This window comes from Grampus griseus (genome assembly GCF_964374135.1).
Source record: "Grampus griseus genome assembly, chromosome: 5".
NCBI classification, from domain to species: Eukaryota; Metazoa; Chordata; class Mammalia; order Artiodactyla; family Delphinidae; genus Grampus; species Grampus griseus.
Window position 1 is genome coordinate 75,129,421 of NC_138998.1, and position 20,219 is coordinate 75,149,639.

At 53.3% G+C, this 20,219-nt stretch overlaps 1 protein-coding gene across 1 annotated transcript in view; it reads left to right on the forward strand.

Moving 5' to 3' along the window:
• Positions 1-4,530: 4,530 nt before the first annotated feature.
• The window catches only part of ADCY5 (adenylate cyclase 5), a gene marked incomplete at its 5' end in the record, with an annotated part of 155,016 nt that continues 139,327 nt past the window's right edge, over positions 4,531-20,219 (forward strand). The window contains one exon of the mRNA XM_082655384.1: positions 4,531-5,673. Coding sequence (XP_082511510.1) covers positions 4,531-5,673 — 1,143 coding nt within the window. The remainder of the gene's footprint in view (positions 5,674-20,219) is intronic.

The window sequence follows — 20,219 nt, forward strand, 5'->3', positions numbered from 1 at the left end:
TGCCTAGCAGCCTGGGGCGGTGGGGGAGGAAAAGGCATTAGAGAGGCATCGCAGAGATGCTACAGATTTGGTTCGTGCTGGGGGTGCATGTGAAAAGGGTGATCTCTGCAGAGATTTAAAGAGCCGTTACGGTGGCTGGATGATGTGCGGAAGTGGTGGATCGTGAAAGCTAGCAGCGAGGAAGAGGCAGTTTTGGGGACAGTTTTCAGTTGGGTTGTGACAGGCATGATCAGATGGGGACAAAGTGGAGGACAGATTGGAGGGCAAGGAGGGAGAGTTGGTAATTGTCTAGGCAATGAGTAGGGAGGATCTGGGCGAAGGTATTAGCCAGAGAATGTGGAAGAAGAGATAGAAGTGAAAAGACAAGGGCACGGTGGCAGGACTCTGGGAACTGGGATAGGTGGGCTCACCACTCTAAGATCTGGGAGTTTGGGGGATGGTAATTCCACCAGTGGCGAGAAAACAGAGGGAGGAGCAAGCTTCTTGGGGGATGACCTTAGTTTTAGACAAACTGAATCTGGGGTGCTGGTGGATACCAAGGAACATCAATGGGGAGTTCTCCAGTAGATGGGGGTAAGCTTGGAACTGGGAAGGGAGGCAGGGGCTGAAGACTCAGACTTCAGAAATCCTTAGCGAAAAAATGTTTATCCTTTGGCCCAGCAATTCTACTTGTAGGAATTTCTCCTAAGGATACAAGTAAAGATGTGTGTGAAGATTTATCTACAAAAATGCTCATTGTTTATAACAGTAAAACAGTGGAAACTTTACAAACTGCCAAGACAGTGAGAAATGTCCAACAGTAGGGGACTGGTTAAATAAATGATGCTATATTCATGCAATGGAATTCTGTTTGGACAATAAAATGGATATTGTAGATGGATGCTTATTGGCATAAAAATATATCCACAATATTTTGCTAAGTAGAAAAAAGCAGATTCTAAAACTCTTTGTAAAGTCCCATTTTTTGTTAAGAAAAGAATTAAGATGTTAATGGTTCTTTCTAGGTGTTGTAATTATGAATGTGTTTTCTTTTGTCTTTCTCTATTCTACTTTTTACACACTTAATCATACATAGCTTTTGCTATAAGATGATGGTTACTTAAAATTTTTGAATAAAATGGAAAGGAATGACCTAGGGGGAGCTCAGGGAATGAGAAGGGAATCAATGATGGAACCCAATCACATTGAAGGCCATCTGGCTTCTGTCCATGCAGTGTTCCTCCCATATCGTATTTGCTACATGGCTGTGTGGCAGAGTGCAAGGAGCAGACTGAATTTATGTTTCATCCTACTACAAACTCTGGACCCTGGGCAAACTTTGATTCTCTAAGTCTCGGTTTTCTCACCTTTATAGTGGAGAGAATAACATCTTCCTCAAAACGGTTATGCGACAATAAGATGCACAGACATATTGTTGTTGCTTAATAAATATTAGTCCATCCTCCTTTTCTTCTGACTCCTCCTTCTCTGCTGGCCCCAGATTCAACCTCTAGAGTTTTTTTGGCCCTTACAGTGGGAATTAATGCCTCCTCTCTCCAAACTCCCAAAACGCTCTCTTTGGACCTCTATTGAACACTGACTGAACTGTGCTCTGAACTGGAATTAGTGGCTTAGCTCCTCTCCCTCCCTGACTGTAACGAGAGTTGAGTCACCTCTCTATCCTTAAGGCACCTAGCACAGTGCTTTGCACACAGGGGATGCTCTAGGAATGTTTGCTGACTAAATTCATGGTGCTTTTTATGACTTTGCTAATCCTGGATTGATTACTCAAAGGCTGGAATACTCTAGGGTTAGTTTATTCAGATCTCTTGGAATGTTTCTCCTCCCAATTTGTAACTCTGGCAAGGTTTATCTTCCAATTTGCAAAGAGATGACCAACAGAGAAAGAAAGAGAAGCTCACCCAGACCTCTAGCCTCTTTGTCAGAAGCTCTGCAGAGAGGGCTGGAGGAAGAAGAGTAAAGTGAAGGTTGTTTCTCCCTCCCCGGAGTAGAGGTGACACGTCCCCACCCATCCCAGTGTTTAGACTGCTGGAGCTTCCAGCAGGACAGCTTAGGGCCAAGGGGAATTGGATAGGTACATCATTCCACAGGCCTAGGTCCTCTCTGACCCGAAGTAAAGTCCTCTCCACTCCTGCCTGTTTCTCGCTGGCGCTGTGCAGGAGTAACTTGTCCTTCTCTGCCCTCTCCCCCGTCCTCCTCCAGCCGGGGCTCTCCACCCTGCCCTGGGGCGCATCCTTCCGGCTAACACCTTGCTAGGTAGGCTAACACCTTGTTAGGTAGGGAGCCAGCCTGGCGCTGACGAAAGATCTTTCGGTTGCAAGTCAGGAGACCTGTGTGGCCCATGGCAAGTTAATTAGGCTCTGAAGCCTTAGTTTCCGCATTTATAAACTGGGAATAATCACACGGGCCCTGTCCCCTGTCACAACCCAGGGTTATTGAGGGGAATCAAATGAAATTAAAAAAAAAAAGTATGAACGGGCAAAGAGCTCTTCACAAAAGCCAGGTGTTCGTAATTCTGTCTGTGGGGTTCCCTCTGGGTAACTCTCCACCAAAGCGTTCCTGTCCGCCCCGCCCTAGCTGCATCGGCCTCACCCACTGCATCTCCATCTTTCACGTCACTGTCTTCCTGCGCCTCAGAGATACTCAGTCTTTCCATCTCCACCGTCCATTTCCGGGTCTGGCTCTTGGGCCCCTCCGGCCCTGCAGGGACTCTGGTCTTCGTCTCCCTGCGGCAGTCGCTGCCTGGGCGCCCCCAGGCCGGTGCGCCCTCCTTTGGTATAGCCGCCCGGCCAGAGAATCGCCCAATAAGAGCGCCGGACTCAAATATGACAGCTCAGGAAGCGGCCAATCGAGCCGGGCCGGGGAAGGGGGGCGCAGCGCGGGGGCTGAAGTTGGGTTGAATGGGGGGATGGGGATTAAAGGGGGATACAAAAGAGGGGAGCTAGGACTAGGGGCGCAGGAACCCAAGCAAGGGGCGGGGGAGGACCGCACGGCAGCCACGTCCGGCGAAGGGACCACGGGCTGGACGCGGCTCCAGGCGCCAGGGAGGGAGGGGGCGCGGCGAGAATTTTAGGTGAGGAAGGGGAGCTGGGGCCCCCACGGTACCGGGCGCCTCACGAGGCCGGGCCTGAGGATGCCAGCGGGGCGCCGAGGCGGGGGCCGCGGCCCGGCCGGGGGCGGAGGCGGTCGCGCGCCGCTGTGAGCCGAGGCCCGAGCGGCGCGGGGGGCGGGGAGGCGGCGGGAGGAGGGGATGCGGAGGGCGCTCCGGCGGCGGCGGCGGCGGCGGCGGCGGCAACCGGGCGAGAAGGGAGGAGCGGCGCGAGCGGCCGGAGCAGCGCAGGGCCCGAGGCGTGCATGGCGCGCCCTGAGCCCGGCTCCCGCGGGTTCCCCCGCAGCGCCCCCGGGGCGCAGCGGCTCTTGGGCCGGCCCCTCTCGGCCGGCTGCCTCTGAGCACCGGCCCTCGATCTCTGGATGCCGTGCTCCCTGGGAGAAGCCCGCCTGCGTTGGGGCGGAACGGCGGCGGTACTGCGCCGGATTCCGCCCTCAGCTTAGTCCTTCTGCGCCCGGCAGCGGCGGGCCCGCAGCCGGCGGCGAGGAGCCTGGAGCTTGCGGAGCCGGCGCGACAGCCCTCCTGGGCCAGCGGGTCCGGGCCAGCTCCGCTCCGTTTTGGGGGAAGGGGGAGGTGAGAGGGGAAGGGCCGCGCTGCAGGAGCCGGTCCTCGCCCCCGCCCCCCTGCGCGGACACGCTGAAGACTGGGCTCGGCTTTCTAGGGGGCCAAGCTCCACTCTCAACGCGGGAGGTGGGGGATGCGGGCGACGGCCCCCTTGGGCTCCAGGACCCTCCCCCCAGGGCTCGGGAGCTGTTGCTCCGCCCGCCGCCCCCTCCCCCGTCCTCTCCACCCCCCCATCCCACCTCCCCACCCCTCGTAAGAAAATAATGCTGGCTGGCGCCCGCACCTCCCAGTCGCTCCCAGTCCGCCGCGAGGAAAGGGCGCCCGCTTGGTCTCCACGCCGGGACCCCTACCGAGCCGCCCTAGCTGCCGCCTCGCCGCGTGTGCCGCTGGGCTCCGCTTAGGCAGAATCTGCGAGCGCCGCGCCCGGGCATTGCCAGCTCCGGGGAGGCGCCGCCCGCAAGGACACCTCTCCGTCCCGCCTCGTCCGCAACTCCGGTCCTTGTCGAGCTCGACGCGAGCCAGGAGTCCGGACGTCCCTCTGCGCGCAGCTCAGGAGCTCGAGTAGTCCCCGCTGCCCCAGCTCGGAGCCAACTCCATCTCGGACCTGGGACTCCTGACGCGGATTCTCAGCCACTTCTCACCTCGGGGCTGTGCCTGCCTCCCGCTTGCTCTCCCGCTGCCCTCCTTCTCCGCTCAGGACGGGGGTGCCAAGATGCCCCGCTACTGCCCAGGGCCCCGGGCCGCCCCCGACGTGTGACCCCAGCCTGGTCCCCCTGCTCGGCCGTCCGCCCTCCCCTTGGAGAACCCCGGCCCGGCCCCCGGGGGAGGAGGAAGAAGACGACGAGGCCGAGGGGGGGATGTCCAGCTCCAAAAGCGTGAGCCCCCCGGGCTACGCGGCGCAGACAGCGGCGGCGCCGGCGTCCCGGGGAGGCCCGGAACACCGCTCGGCGTGGGGCGAGGCCGACTCCCGCGCCAATGGCTACCCCCACGCCCCCGGGGGTTCGGCCCGCGGCTCCACCAAGAAACCCGGGGGGACGGTGACCCCGCAGCAGCAGCAGCAGCAGCGCCTGGCCAGCCGCTGGCGCAGCGACGACGACGACGATCCTCCGCTGAGTGGCGATGACCCCCTGGCTGGGGGCTTCGGCTTCAGTTTCCGTTCCAAGTCGGCCTGGCAGGAGCGCGGCGGCGACGACTGCGGTCGCGGCAGCCGGCGGCAGCGGCGGGGCGCGGCCGGCGGGGGCAGCACCCGGGCGCCCCCTGCGGGCGGCGGCGGCGGCGGCTCGGCGGCGGCGGCGGCGGCGGCCGCAGCTGGCGGGACGGAGGTGCGCCCCCGTTCTGTGGAGCTGGGTCTGGAGGAGCGGCGGGGCAAGGGCCGCGCGGCCGACGAGCTGGAGGCCGGCGCCGTCGAGGAAGACGAGGGTTCCGGAGATGGCGGCAGCTTGGCGGGCTCGGGCGCGGGGCCTGGCGCGGTGCTTTCGCTGGGCGCCTGCTGCCTGGCACTGCTGCAGATATTCCGCTCGAAGAAGTTCCCGTCGGACAAGCTGGAGCGGCTGTACCAGCGCTACTTCTTCCGTCTGAACCAGAGCAGCCTCACTATGCTCATGGCTGTGCTGGTGCTCGTGTGCCTCGTCATGTTGGCCTTCCACGCGGCACGGCCCCCGCTGCAGCTGCCCTACCTGGTCGTGCTGGCGGCTGCCGTGGGTGTGATCCTCGTCATGGCCGTGCTCTGCAACCGCGCCGCCTTCCACCAGGACCACATGGGCCTGGCCTGCTACGCGCTCATCGCCGTGGTGCTGGCTGTCCAGGTGGTGGGCCTGCTGCTGCCTCAGCCGCGCAGCGCCTCCGAGGGCATCTGGTGGACTGTGTTCTTCATCTATACCATCTACACGCTGCTGCCCGTGCGCATGCGGGCCGCGGTACTCAGCGGGGTGCTCCTGTCTGCCCTCCACCTGGCCATCGCCCTGCGCACCAACGCCCAGGACCAGTTCCTGCTCAAGCAGGTAGGGGCCCACCTGGGCATAGGGACTGGATAGTGGGGTGCGCAGGCCTAGGCCTGACTCCAAAGAAAGGCAACCCACTTTCACCCTTTAAAGTGGTGAAAAGAGCCAGAAAGACATGGCTGTGTCAGCTGTGTGGTGTCTTCTAGCCCCCGAACCCCCTCTGAGCCCCATCATCTTCCTCTACAAAAAGTGCTCTTGTATGTAATGTTCCCGCTGGTAGAAGACACACCAAACCTTAGCCATTATTGTAGGGATGCTAATGAGGAAGAGTTGGAGGAGAAAATGCTATGGAGAGGTCCCCTTCTCTTCCTGTGGTTCTGTCTCTGTATATAAAAGGCCCCTGACAAAAGTGGCTGGCCCCTGTAGCAGCCTCCCCACTCCTGAGGGTCACTGATGGTTTGTTAACCGAATGTCCTGGATGAAGGGTTGGGGAGGGGAGACCCTGGGCGCCCCTTGCCCAGTCTTTGGGAGGGGAAATGATATAATCCTGCCAGTTGTCTGGGACTGGGGGTTCGGGAGCTGGAGATATTTCTGAACTTGAGGGAGGACTGACAAGTTTGTTTCATCTGTGAAAGTGCCCCAAGCCAAAAAGCTGCCTTCAGCAAAGGTGGGAAGGAACCTTTGTGTGTGGTGACGGTCCCCCTCCTGGCCTGAGCAGAAAGCTAGTGTTGGAAGTCGTGACCCCTTCATGTGGGTGCTCCTGGTGGTTGCTTATGGTGGGGGCTTTTAACCCTCCTGGGACGGGTTAGGCGAGCCTTGAACGGTAGGCTTAGGAGGAGATAAAACTTCTCCCTGGTTAACTGGTGACTCCCCAGAAGACTTGTGGGAGAGAGGTGTGCTTGCCATGGCGACCTTGGGTGAGACCGGCTCCTCTGACATGCACACCTTCCCCCTTAGCGGTCCCCTTGTCTGTGGCTCCATGGGCCTCATCCATTGGCCCCTGCTGAGCCTGCTTGGTTGCAGTGCAACCTACTTGGCTGTGAGAGTCAAGTGGGCCTTTGCTGCAGGCCAGTCTCCTGACTGTGGAACCTAGTGCATCCCCCGACCTCTCTCCAGGCAACTGCATCCTCTAACAGAACTTAACTCTATTCCATTGTCATTGCCTTCCTCCTCCCCACTTCTAGTGCCTTTTCTCAGACTTCAATCTTGTTGGGTACTGCGTCTTTCTTGAGGGGTTCTCCCGTGCCCCCTGGCTTCCTGGGTATCATACTCTCCCACAGGGAATACTGTGGGCTTCATGGCGCTGGGCTCTCGCTGCACCTCCAAGGTGCTCTGTGACTGGGAGGGAGGGAGCCTACAACCTCTCTGGGCCCCGGGTTCCTTGCCTAGTAAATGAGAGGCTTATGCATGCCCCTTCCAGTTCCAGCCCCTCTGTGCCAATCCTAACCTTCTGCAAGGAGCCCCTCTTTGCATTCCAGCCATACTGGCCTCTCCCTCTTTTGCATGGCCAACAATGGAGTCAGAGCCACAGAGTGGGGCACTTACTTATTCCCCAGTACCCCTTGGTTTTATTCCCCATCCAATGTAAGCTCCTTGGATGCAGGAATCCTGAGGTGTGTGTGTTTTTCCTTCTCTACCCTCTCTCCCTTGTCTAGCACAGTGTAGGGTACTTAGTAGGGACTTAATAACTGCTTAACAATTTGATAGTGTTCCAGTAGGTGAAGTAGTTGGGCTTGTTGATGCTGACTTAAAGTTTTTCTGATCTGGGATCAGAAGGAAATAAAATCTTTAGAAATCAGCTTTGAACTTAAGAGAACAACCTATTGAGAGCTGGTTAAAAGAAAGTTAACTACTATTGTTAGTGCTTATAAAGGATCCAAATGTTTTGACCTGGGACCCAAGCTCTCACATGAGTATTATACCTTTGGGGGTTGTTCCTGGCTTGGATGGGAGGCAGGTTGCTTGGGTGGATATAGCTTTTCTACAGAAAGAAAGGCATGACATCCACATGGAGCAGCAGAGATTTCCAGGATCATTCAGAGTATTTACTGAACCAGACTTGGGACTCAGGGTCTGATTATAGCCCTAGGAAATCCTAGATGTGTGATTTTAGGAGACTGGAGTCAGATCCCAGGACAGGAGTGCTGGACTAGGGAGCTCCGTCTCCATCTTAGCATGAAGATGCCATTGCAGCAACAAGAGTTGGCTGACTGACTTCCCCATCTAGTTCCTCAGGCCTGTCCCTCTCCCTTCTCTCCCCACCTCCACCACCTCCCACCCCATGCTTCTTTTACCCATTATGGTCTTCAGACCTTCCCTTGTCTGTAGGCTTTTGGATGGGTTTGCACTTAACTTCTCATGACCTACTCTGCTGAGTATAGCAGAGCTTGTTAGGAATGGTCTACGATAACAGAATGCAAGCATCCTTTCTATTTGACTTCAGAGAAAACTGTATCTTTTTTGGTTTGTATTTGACTTGCCTTTCTGTTTATGTCTGATATAAACTTTGTATTTCTTGAGCAAACCCTATTGGATGGTGGGAAATATTAGTGGGACAGTCAAGCGTTATCCTCTGCCTCAGGTTACCCCAGAGCAGCAGGTGTTAGAAGATGGCTTGCGTTAGATGCCTTGTTCTTTTCTTTGGTGAAGATACACATCCAGGGGAATGGGGCAGCAGTATGCGGTCTCTAATGCGGGGGCTTTGGGAATTTGGGCCCTCAGGAAACTGTGTTGGCATTTTCCACTTCTCCTGAGAGGCTGGCCCCCTTGCTCCTACAGCCTAGATCTTCAACATCAGTATCTGATCTGGATTATTTTTTTTCCCTGGCCCCTCTTCTCTTTGGGGCTCTTCCCTTTGCTCCAATTAGGAGGAGAGACATCTAGTATCTCATCTGGTGCCTCTTGAGAGAGCGGAGAGGCAAGGTGGGGCAGCCCTTTTGGGGGATGATGTTTCTTCCTTTTGCTACATCTCCTGATCTAGCTCTTCCCCTGGTATTCATCCCCCTCCCCCTGCTCTTTTTCTGTCCCTTCCTTTCTCTTGCCTCCCCCTTCAGTCCCCTGTTGTTCTCTGCCTACCTCTCCTCTCCTCTGCCTGCCTGCTTTTCTGCTTCCCCATCTCTTACTTCCCATTTGCAGCCTCTCAGCCTCGCCTTCTCTGCTCGCCTCACTGTCGTCTCCTTGGTGGGGTACAGTAGGGGCGTCACGGGTTGTCTTTTTTCTCCTTCTTTGCCTGTTAGAAGTCCCTCTGCTACACCCATACCATAAATAACACTCAAGCATCTGCCAAACACATTCCTCACTTGTGTTAATAGGCTGCAATGATGCTGGAGCCTGTTGCCATGGCAACCTCATTTTTGTTTGACTGTATCCCACTCTGCTACATAAAGCCTCTGCATGCACTCACAAACAAGTACACTCACACAACTATTGCACGTGCTTAACTATTAGAGATTATTTTGGAGAAAACATCTTTGGGCCCCATGGGGGTGGGCAGTCATTTGGCCAAGGAGATGAACGTCTCTGCTTGTCCAGTGTTACTCTAGGAGGTGATAATGGATGCAGGAGCTCTTTGAAAAGTAGAGAGTCCTGTTCAGATGTGGGGTATTATTCTGCAGCCACATTAAACCCACCTGACATGATTTCTGAAAAGAAGGTTCCGACCCTGTGTGGGTCCCCGTGAGCTTGGGAGTGATGTCAGAGGTTGCCTTTGTGGTGTGGGCTGACCCGTCCCTACCCAGCCATCATCAGCTCCTTCCTCTCTTCCCCCTAACCCTTTTGGAGAAACTCAGTGATTTCCTGCATTTCTGCCTTTGTGCCTGTTGGAACACACAACTGTCACCAGTTGTTCCAGAGATCAGAAAGGCACAGGTGCTGTGTGGGTGATGTTCTGTGACCATGAGCACGTGTGAGTGTCTAAACTGAGGAGTCTGGGGCTGGATGGGGTTGGGGAAGCAGACCAAGAAGTGCCTGCTGTGGCTGCTGAGGGGTGGGTGCCTGGGTCCGTGTGTGGGAGTGTGTCTGTCACGTGGGCTGGCCCCAGTGTGTACGTGCATGCATGTGCATATGGACGTATGTGTGTGTGTGTGTATCTATCTGTCTGTCGTGTGGGCTGGCCTGGGTGGTGGAGGGGGGCCCAGGGAAGCCTTTGTGTTGACTTTGAAAGGAGATCATCACAGCTCTGTCCTGTTTATTCTCGGTTGGTGGCTGGCTTCCTATGGCTGTTTGCATTTCTTATTCTGGGCCTTGATTGACTTTCCGACCTTGACCTCTGGCTCCTCAGGGAAATACCCTGGATGCACACGCCCCCCCCCTTATCATAATGAGGCTGGGGGCTAGACTCGAGTGGTCAGCCCACTCCATGGAGTCCCATGGCTCCATGGAGTCCTACCCTTCCCTTTCAAAAACGCAAGCTGCCCACTCACTCAGCCATCCGGTGAGCCCCGTGGAGAGCTGGCCCCTCGCTCTGGAACTTGGTCCAGAGGCCTGTGCAGTGGGTTACTGTGTGCACTGCTCCAGCCACTGCCTCCCTGCCCACGGAGGGGTGGGAGGACGGGGTGGTGGTATGGAAGAGGACACACACTTTCACAACTCCGGGAATAGTCTGCCGCCAGTTACTTCCCCCATCACCCCCATTTCTGGAAGAGAGAAATCTGGCCATAGTGAACCCCAGCAGCAACTGCAGGCTGGGGTGGGAGGCGGGCTCTGAGTTTGTAGCCGGGGAGGGTCTGCTTGTCTTGCCTCAACGATAATTGTATTTGCCGATTATATTTGCTAATTATTTTCAATGATTATGTTGCCTTCTTCTCTATGCAGCGGGAAGCGGGTGCTTGGAGGGGAGCAGAAGCCTCTGGGGTGGGGGTCGAGCAGAGCTTCTAGATGGAGGGTCATCTTGTGGATCTGGGGTGGGGGTCGAGCAGAGCTTCTAGATGGAGGGTCATCTTGTGCCTCGAGGCCTGTGGGGGGGACTTCTGGAATGGCAGAGACCCAGCGGAGGAGCAGAACGATAAGCTGCTGTACTTGTGGCAATGTTGACTGTTAATAATTCAATCTAAGTTTTGATCTGGAGCAAGAGCATGAGGTCTGCGTGCTGTGCAACACGGAACAGCGTGCTCGTGTGTGTCTGTAAAGAGGACACAGACGATGTATTAAACCCCAGCTCGGAAACCTGCCCAGCCTCACAGAAGAGTTTTAAGTATCAGTGTAAAAGGCCTGGACAGAAGCTCTCCTGTGCAGACAGGCCCTGGCCACGGATCACTCTGTCAGAGGGTGCAGCTGGCAGCAGAAGCAGAGCTGTGGCCCTTGCTGGGCCTGGCCTCGTGCTCTCCCAAGAGGTGCGGATGGAGCGCCCTCCTCGGTTCCAGCCAGGGGTGGGGTGAGTGTTGGGAGAGGGGACCGAGGTGGGAGCCTCTCTGTGACTGTACCAGTCTCTTGCTGGGTGACTTCCTGTCCACGGCTGTCCGCTTGGCACCTCCGTTAACTTTATTTATCTCGTGGTGGGTCCAGTTTGTGGTCGTTTACTTCCCAGGAGCATCGCCTGTGTTGGGAATGGAAACAGTTTGCCCCAGGAGCTCCAATGTGCTGGTGCCCATAAATCCTTCGGGTGCAGTTACATAAGTCACACTTTAGCGTATCGTACCCTTCTTTCATCCCTGCCTGTGAGAGGTGGGGGGAGCTCGCTAGTGGAAGGCAGGATCAGTGTTGGTTTTTTTGTTTTTTAAAAAAATAAATTTATTTATTTATTTTTGGCCGCGTTGGGTCTTCGTTGCTGCGCGCGGGCTTTCTCTAGTTGTGGCGAGCGGGAGCTACTCTTCGTTGCGGTGCACGGGCTTCTCGTTGCGGTGGCTTCTCTTGTTGCGGAGCACGGGCACTAGGCATGCGGGCTTCAGTAGTTGTGCCTCGCGGGCTCTAGAGCACAGGCTCAGTAGTTGTGGTTCTTGGGCTTAGTTGCTCCGCGGCATGTGGGATCTTCCTGGACCAGGGCTCGAACCCGTGTCCCTTGCATTGGCAGGTGGATTCTTAATCACTGCGACACTAGGCAAGTCCTAGTGTTGATTTTCTCTCCCAAACACGAAACTCCATGAAGATGATCGGAAAGCCCTACTTCCGCCCACACTCCCCCCCACATTTTCTCCAGGCAATGTCCAAACGTGGGGCAGGGGAGATCTCTCTTTATAACATTGAACAAAATCTAGGAGTTTCTAGTTAATGGACCATGAGCTTCATGTGGACCTGCATTTTGGTCTGGCTGTTAGAAAAGACCAGTGGGGTCTTGGTTAGGCTTATGGGCATATCCGGTTCATAGGAAAATTGAGGCCAGATCTGAAATACTATGTTTGATTCTAGAATTTAGAGGAGGGTACCAGATTGGTAAGGGGACTGGAAACCTTGACTTCTGAGAGAACACTTGAAAGGGTGGGAGATGTTTAGCTGGGAAGACAGCAGACTGTACAAAGGTGAGAAGGCAGAGACATGGGCAAAGTGTTAGTTATTGCTGGGATCCCTGTTGTCACATGTTAGAAGAGGGACTAAGTTTATTTTCGGTTACTCCCAAGGGCAGAGTTGGGGCAAATGGGTGGAAACAGTAGACAGATTTCAGCTCCAGGTAGAAGATACCTTTCTAGCCTTTGGGGTTGCAGCCATCAAACCAGATGCCTCCTGAGGTAGCCAGCTGTGTCAGTGGAGGTGTTCAAGGGGAGACTGGATGGCTGACTGCCAGGCCTGTTACTGAGGAAGTGGAAGGCTCCGCTTCCAAAGATCTGGGGCGGGTCCCAGGAAGGGGTCTATTTTTTCAACAGCGTGGATTTAGTTTTCCAAGCTCTCCAGCTGATATTGTTGATCAACTCTTAGGTCTGGGATCATTGGCTAAGATAGCCGCTCAGGTCACACCCAACCCTCGAATTCTGTGGTTTCACGTCTTACCACGGCATGAATGCCTGCTGCAGTCTGTTGGAGTGTCCTATCGTCATGCCCAGCTCAGCCTCTGTTTAAAAGAAAGTCACTGCAGGCCCATTAGGAGATGTCCAGGTGGGGCTGGCAAGTGGACTGATGTAGGATGCAGAGCTGGAAGGCGATTGGTAATGGTGACGTAGGGTGGGAAGGGTGGCCCAGACCTGGACACATATTCTCCTCTCATCCTGCCTCCCAGCTGTTCCCATCCCCCAACTCTTGTTTGAGGCAAAGCAGTCTGTGGCTCAGCACTGGCGGTGGTAGGGGTCAGCAGAAAGATGGACCTTAGTTTGACTCCTGGTTTATACATTCATGTGGTAAGTGAATATGAAAAACACTGAGGATACCCCAGGTCCACAATGGATGGTACAGAACGTGGCAAGTGGGGAGATCAAGGGGTAGGCAAGAGGTCGGGAATTAGGAGATGGTTTGAAGGACGAGGAGTAGGCTGTAAGGAAGGGAAGAGGAGATTGGAGCTGTGAGTATGGGGAGGGGAAAAGCTTGGAAGTGGGGGCAGGGATGCTCTCTGGGAACAATGGGATACAGTCACAGAAAAGGGGGGTAAACAAACAAACACCGGGGAGACAGTAATAGCTTTATTCTCTAGCCCAGCCTCATGTGTCAGCCTGGACACCCCCCCCACCCCCTCACCCTGACTCCCACACATACTTCTTGCTCTGAGAACCTTATGAGCTGTTGCTTCTGGGCTTGAGGCATCCTGACCTCACACTTGGGTGGTCTCCTCTCCCTTCCCGTTAGGGGCTCCCTAGGGGTTATCACACAGATCACCACAGTCCCACTTGGCCCTTGGAAGGGGTCCTGAGGGACCTTGGTGCGCGACACGTAGTAGGTGCTCGGTGAGAGTCTGAATGAATGAATGAACGGGTGGTGGGGTGGGTGGGCAGCTGCATGCAGACTCTCAGCTGTACCGAAGTGCTAGACCAACACCTCCACAGAAGGAAGCGATACAGCTCGGCTTGGAAGCCTATTTTGGTGGATTGTTATCCTACACTCTGAGCGGGGCTTCCAAAATCCCTCCTGCTGCAATTTAAAACGTGTGCCTTCTTGGAAACAGAAAGCTGTTGCCTGGCACTGCCGGTACTATATCCCTTCACAGATTTGAAAACCATTATTAAGTCATTCTTTCAGCCTTTTCCCCATTCATTCAGACAACAACCGTTTATTAGATGCCTACAGTGTAACAGGCACTGTGCTAGACCCTGAGGGTCCAAAAGTGACTCAGCCTGGGTCCCAGCGCCCAGCATTGCCTTTCGCCCAGATGCTCCCAGTGACTGTCCTTTGGGGGGATGTTAATAGATGTTTCACGTACACACATTCAGTCCCGTGTCAAATAAATTTAAGAAATACTGGGTTACACAGAATTCTTTATCGTAGAACTTTAAAGCTTTTAATATGTTAATATGCAGTAGAATTTGCCAAGAGGAGGCTATTGCATGAAGCCTTTATCAAACATATCTGACCCCAGAACCAGTTTTTGAAGGAACATAACAGAGGCATTAGTGTTTGTTGGAACTCCTTTTGGGACACACTGCTTCAGGGGCTGGGAGAATCGTTGAAATTTCTCAGGGTCCAGCCGCCTGCCTCTGGGGTAGGCCTAGGCAAAGTCATCTAGATGGGGGCATTGGTTTGTTTGGGGGCTTTCCTCCCTCAAGAAGGAGATTACTCAGCTTGCATTGGCTGGCTACCTGTTTTAAAGTCTCATTCTGCATCTGCATCTGCAATCCTTTATAAAGTAAGATGATGGGGCTGGGAGGGACCAGCGAGATGCCTCCTTTATCTAGTTTCAGTTTCCTTTAGGGGTTTTCTGCTGTCATGAGACAAAGGAGCCTGCTGGGCTCTGCCCATGGGGAAGTCCTGATGGGCCATTTCAGAGCATCCTTCTTCCCCACATTTTCTTTGTATCCTTTGCACTCCCACCCTCCAAAAGGAGGAAGACCTTAAAGAATATTGATTATGAACAATGAGTATATATTGAGTTTTTGTTGTAAACCTGGCACTGGACTGATCCATTACATATGTGACCTCATTTAATCTTAATATTAACCCTTTGAGAAAGATATTTTTATCCCTATTTCAGGGCTGCAGAAAACGGGATAAGAGAAGGTAAGTAACTTCCCCAAGGTCATTCAGTGAGTGAGCATAGCAGATGGTTCAGCGCCCGCCCATATTCCCTGGGCATGTACCTTTCTTCTCTTGCCAGCCAGAGTGCCAACTGTCAGCACCTGAGGGCTTCCTCTGGCCCTGAGCCTCTCTGCCTGTTTGTGGGACAGGTCAGAAGTGCTGGGGAGGGAGTGCCCATCCCTAGAGCAGTTCTCAACCAATGACTGTTGGGAGCTGGTGGATAAATACCCCAGCTCCCTTGACCCTGGTGTGGGGGGAGTATAACTTTGAGACAAGCCTTCTCTGTTGGCTTCTAGTCCTGCAGAAGGATTCAGCTCGGTTGCCCACAGTGGTATAGGCGTGAAAACATTTCTTTTTCTTTTTCTTTTCTTTTCTTTTCTTCCCCTTCCTCCCACCCTCCCTCCCTCCCTTTTCCCCTCCCTCCCTCTCGTCCTTCCCCTCTTTCTTTTTTTTTTTTCTTTCTTCCCTTCTTTGTCTCATTTCTCCATTCCCTGTCTAATGTTTTCTGGGGTCACCTCCCAGGTAAACCACTTCTTTCAAACTCTTGTCTCAGGATCTTTTTCCAGGGACAATCCAGATTGAGAGTGGAGAAGCTGGAATTCTAATCTGGGTTTGACTTGAACACTAGGGAGGGGAGTGGCCGCTTTGCTAGGGCAAAATGCATCAAGTGCAGAACTCTGTGGCAGAATCAGAACCCTAGTCCTGCCTGGCCCCTCACTCCTATCTGATAACATATTTTGTCACCAGTAGAGTGGTTTCTGGACTAGTGGAACAGTGTGAAAATTTAAAAACTATATACATATTTTTTGTTTTTATATATATATATATATATATATATTTAATTTCTGCTTCTTAAAAATGTATGACTTTCTGTCACCTAGACAGTGGCTCAAATATCAGCCAAAGACTCAAATACTTGGACACCTGATTAACATTTTATAGAGGACACAGGACTTTACCACGTGTGATCTTACTTGCTTCTCATGACGGCTCTGAGGAGGTGATGAGTTAAGAAAGTGCAGACATTGGCTTTTGGGCCCAGAGGCCCAGGAGAAGTCCCTGGTTATACGGTCCTGGCTGAGTGGCCTTACTCTCGCTCAGTCAGTTCCCTGACTGACAAGATCTGTTGTTGGGTGCCGATAAGGTAATGCACGCAAGAGTACTCATAGTTACAGACCTGTGCTGCTGGTATTGTGTTGGAGAGGAGGAAGTAGGGGTTCAGAGAGGTTGAGTGACCTCACTCAGGTCACACAGCCAGTTAGCTTAGGAGCTGCTATACAAATCCAGATCTCTGACTCCAAATCCAGTGCTCTTTTCACATTTGGACCCAGCCCTGAGTCCATCCCATGGTGCCGAAATTAGAAGACACAGCTGCTATCAAGCAGTCGTCTTGGGTGGTTGTGGAATGTGTGGTTTCTTATTTGTGATGCCTTCCTTCCCACGTGGTGTCTGGCTCAGATGGGCGTTAAATGATTTGTCATTTCCTGAGCCTGCAGTCATGCCGCGAGCGGGGGCAGCGCCGAAGTGTTCAGGGGGCACCTGGGATCAGATGTTTACCTGTGAAGAGCCCCCGCGTGGTCTTCTGGATGCTTGAGGAGGGACTGAGACCCAGGAGATGGGTCAGGCTCAATGCTGGGATAGCTCAGGTCTGGGTGTGAGGCTGCCTCATGTCCAGGCTTCTGGTGGTGTACGTGGAACAGGGGTGGGAAGGAGGTGGCTGGGGACACACATCAGGATCACTTCTCGGAGGTCAGACCTGGGGTCTTTCTGTAGAGTTGCATCTAGTAGATGGTGCAGTTTAGCGCTTACTCTAGGAGGTCTTTATTTCGTTTATTTATTTGTTTGTTTATTTATTTATTTATCCGTGATGCACGCAGGAGTCTAGTTCCCTGATCAGGGATCCAGCCCGTGCCCCCTGCAGTGGAAGCGTAGAGCCTTAACCACTGGACCGCCAGGGAAGTCCCTCTAGGATGTCTTTAGAGCCCAGCTCCCCACAACCATCAACATCCTAAAGAGTACCCCAGACATCCTGCTTCAAATCCACTTCTGTCCTTGTCACTCTTCTCAAGCAAACTAAAGGAAAATGTAACTCCTACCCAAGTGCAATTCTTTTGCTAAGTGGATTTTCAAGGTTTTATTTTCGCATTCTCTTTTGGGGATGGGAAGGCTGTTTGTTTGTTCACTTAACATGCCCAAGCCCCCAGTCTTCCTCTGGCCAAGTCCCTTTTCCTGTAAGCATTTCACCACGCCATCTGGGAGGGACCCAGCCATCCTGACAGGCTCCCAGCGGGTAACACCAGCTCGGAAGTGCCTTGGCTCTGACATCTCAGCCAAGGAGGCTGCCGAGGGAGAGGGCTCATCACTGAATCCCAGGTGAGCAGGGTAGGCTTGTACCCCTCCCTGCCGAGGGAGAGGCGCCCTGCCTTTGCAACATCTGACACTCTGCATCTAACATCTGAGTCACTCTGAAACACCCTCTTCTTTTTCTCTGTAGCACTCATACTGGTTTATAATTTTATCTCTGTAGGTTTATCTCTCTGTCATTCAGCTTGACAGTCAGCTGTCTGAGGACAGGGACCTTGTCTGTTTGAATACTCAGATATTTACTGAATGTTACTGACTTTCCGACCCCTACTGCCCAGCACTGTGGGAAGAAGGTGGACAGTTCCCATTCTCAGGTTCTACAGGGAATGCTTACTCTTGGCAGCCAGGGGTCCCTCATGGTGCCCCCTCCCTGGACCAAGGCAAGCTTGTCCTCCACTGGCAAGGGGCTCTGGGCCTGGGGGTGTGGTCTTAGAAAATACTGCTTTCCACCTTTGCCCTCCCTCCCTTGGGTTCCCTACTGGTCTGTCGGATGATGTCAGGAAGGGTCCCTGTTGCCCCCATTTGCCTCTTTCTCCCATCCCTGGTCCCCTTTCTTCTGGTATCTTTTCCCTCCTCCTGAGTCCTCCCACTTCCCTCTTTCCAGCTGTAAGATGTGGGAAAGACCTCAGAGACTTGCCAGGAGGCAAGTTCAACTGTAAGGACAATAAATATAAGCCTGGATAACTTCACAGACTCCCAACAGTATTCTTCATTCTTTTCAAAGCAATCCCATGAAACGGCAGTTCTCACCGTGCGTTATAAACTTCCTTGTGGTTGATTGCCCTGTATTACAGTGCACGTGTCAGCTCCGTTTTTCACCTCAAACGCCCAAGGCTGAGACTTCAACTTTTGGGGTGGGTTAACCTCCAGTCACCCTACGGAGCTTAAGGCGTGGGAAGTAAGGCATATCTAGGAGTTTTTACATAACCCTGGTATCCAGGCTCATCTGGGGTGGGCCTGGGCACCAGCATTTTGGAACGCTCCTGCTGATTCTGACGTGCCCAGGGATGAGAACTACTGTCCTGAGCCGCCCTTCATCAGCAGAGGGCTCACAGGGATGACGCCGAGTCTGATTTATGGCTATATTGAAAGGGAAGTTGCCTGTATCGAAAGGGGTTTATTGTGGTGATTCAGTAAAGAGTGATGGCCACTAAAAATTATTACAGGCATGTGATAGGGGAAGAAAACTTGGTTGGTGTATAAAACCTTGTCAGGCAGGGCTCTGGCTCAGTATATTTATGTTCCTCTTATCACCAGCAATTAGTCCCAAACATGGCTCGATAAATGGATTAGTGCAGTGCTATAATAACTGCAAGGATATTTTAGAAAATGAGTGCTGTACCATGTGTTCAGTGGGGCCACCTTAGCAGAGCAGCCAATCTCACTCAACGTTCCTGACGGCCTCTTAGCTACAAACAAATCACGCTAGTGATTAGCGTGAGCTCTTCCCTTCTCTCTTTTTTATGTGGTATTTCCCTTTTGCATAGGAGAAATTGTACATTATTCTCTGTGAGTCTCCCTCCGACTAGAATGTAAACTAGAAAATGTCTGTAGTAGATGCTCAATAAATATTTGTTAAAGGAATGAATGAATTTGCTCACAGCAGGTAAATAGCAATGTGAGTCCAGCACTAATACCGCCATTACTTTTTCTTCGACTCTTAAGCTCATGAAACATGTAAGGAATTGTATAGTTAGTGACTCCCCATTTGCACGTATTGTTATCAGCACGTGTGGCAAAGGCTAAAAGAGTGAAGAAAGGTGATGTGTAGGGTGATGAAGAGGTGGAGCTTGCACCCTGAAAGGATTTCCTTCCTGTGCACTTTGAAGCTACTTCTTTCCTAGCACCTTTGGCTAGAAAGGTACAGGATTCTGCTGTAGCCCTTGTGCTCTGGGAGGACTGAGAGATGCACATGAAATCAGGGTCCATCTGAGGACTTGGAAGGATTGAAAATCACCAGGTGTGTGGGCTGAGGCCCGGGAAGCATCCCTTTCCAGCACCGAGAGACATCCTTGGGTTAAATCCTCTATGAAAGGCCACATGTGGATTACGACGTGGTCTTTTTTGGAAAAGGGTTATCTGGGGAGAGTTAATTTTGGATTTTGCTTTACATTTATTTTTACAGTGGAATATTTCTCCGGCATTGATGACAATGGCCTAGAAAAGCCAGTTAGTCACCATCTGACATCTTCCCCATGTGGGGTGTTTGCTGCCCCTGCTTCTTTCCCACCTGATGTCTCTGGCGCTGGTTTAAATCCTCTCCCTCGGGGGCCTTTGGGGTGATTTCACTGGCAAACATATCTACAGGGAAGTCCTGCTGGATCTAAGTGGTGTCATCCTCTGCTCTGGTCCTGGGTGACAGGGAGTGGCCCCTGGCGCTGCCCTTTGCTTCTCCTTGGAGGGGGCGATGGCATCCAGGTGAGGCCTTACCCTGCCACATCCAGGTCTGTAAGACTGGTTCCAGCCTGTGTTCTCCAGTAGTTTTTTTTGTTCTTTAATTTTACTCTGTATAGTCTGCAGGGAGTAAAAGGAAAATCACCCAAAGCCTGTATTTAAAGAGCAGACTGGGTTTCTCTTAAGGGATCAAAAATATATGGACTGTTCCATCCCACCTCCCCTAGGGTCATCTCTGGTTCCACTGTGGAGCAGGAAGAGGGTCTCAGGGCAGACACTGGAGCCTCTGTACTGCGAGGGGGTGGAAGGCGGGGGGAGGCACTGGGAGAGGTGACAGAGGCGGCATCCCTGCAAACTCAGTTGAGAGGTGGGGAGAAGGGCCGAGGCTGGCCCTGGAGTGATGTGCAGGGCATTTTCTGCTGGATCTTCACACCCCCAGTTGTAATTCATCTAAGAGGGACAACTCGAGGCCTGGAGGGAGTAGGGCAGTGGCTGTGGGCAGGTGAGCTCAGAGGACCTGTTGCAGTTGAGTGCAGGTGTAGAGTAGGGCACAGAGGCTCAGAGCCTTGGATCTCCAGGAAGCCAAGAAGCCACCGGGCCAGCCACACGCAGGTGCCATATGCCACCCTGACTTCTCCCACCTGTTCCCACCCCCTTGTGCAGCACCGCCCTTCCAGGGAATGGGTATCAGGTGGTCTCAGAAGTGCCTCCCTTCGTGTTTGCGTGAACTCTGACCTCTCCAGGCCCCCAGAGTGAAAAGC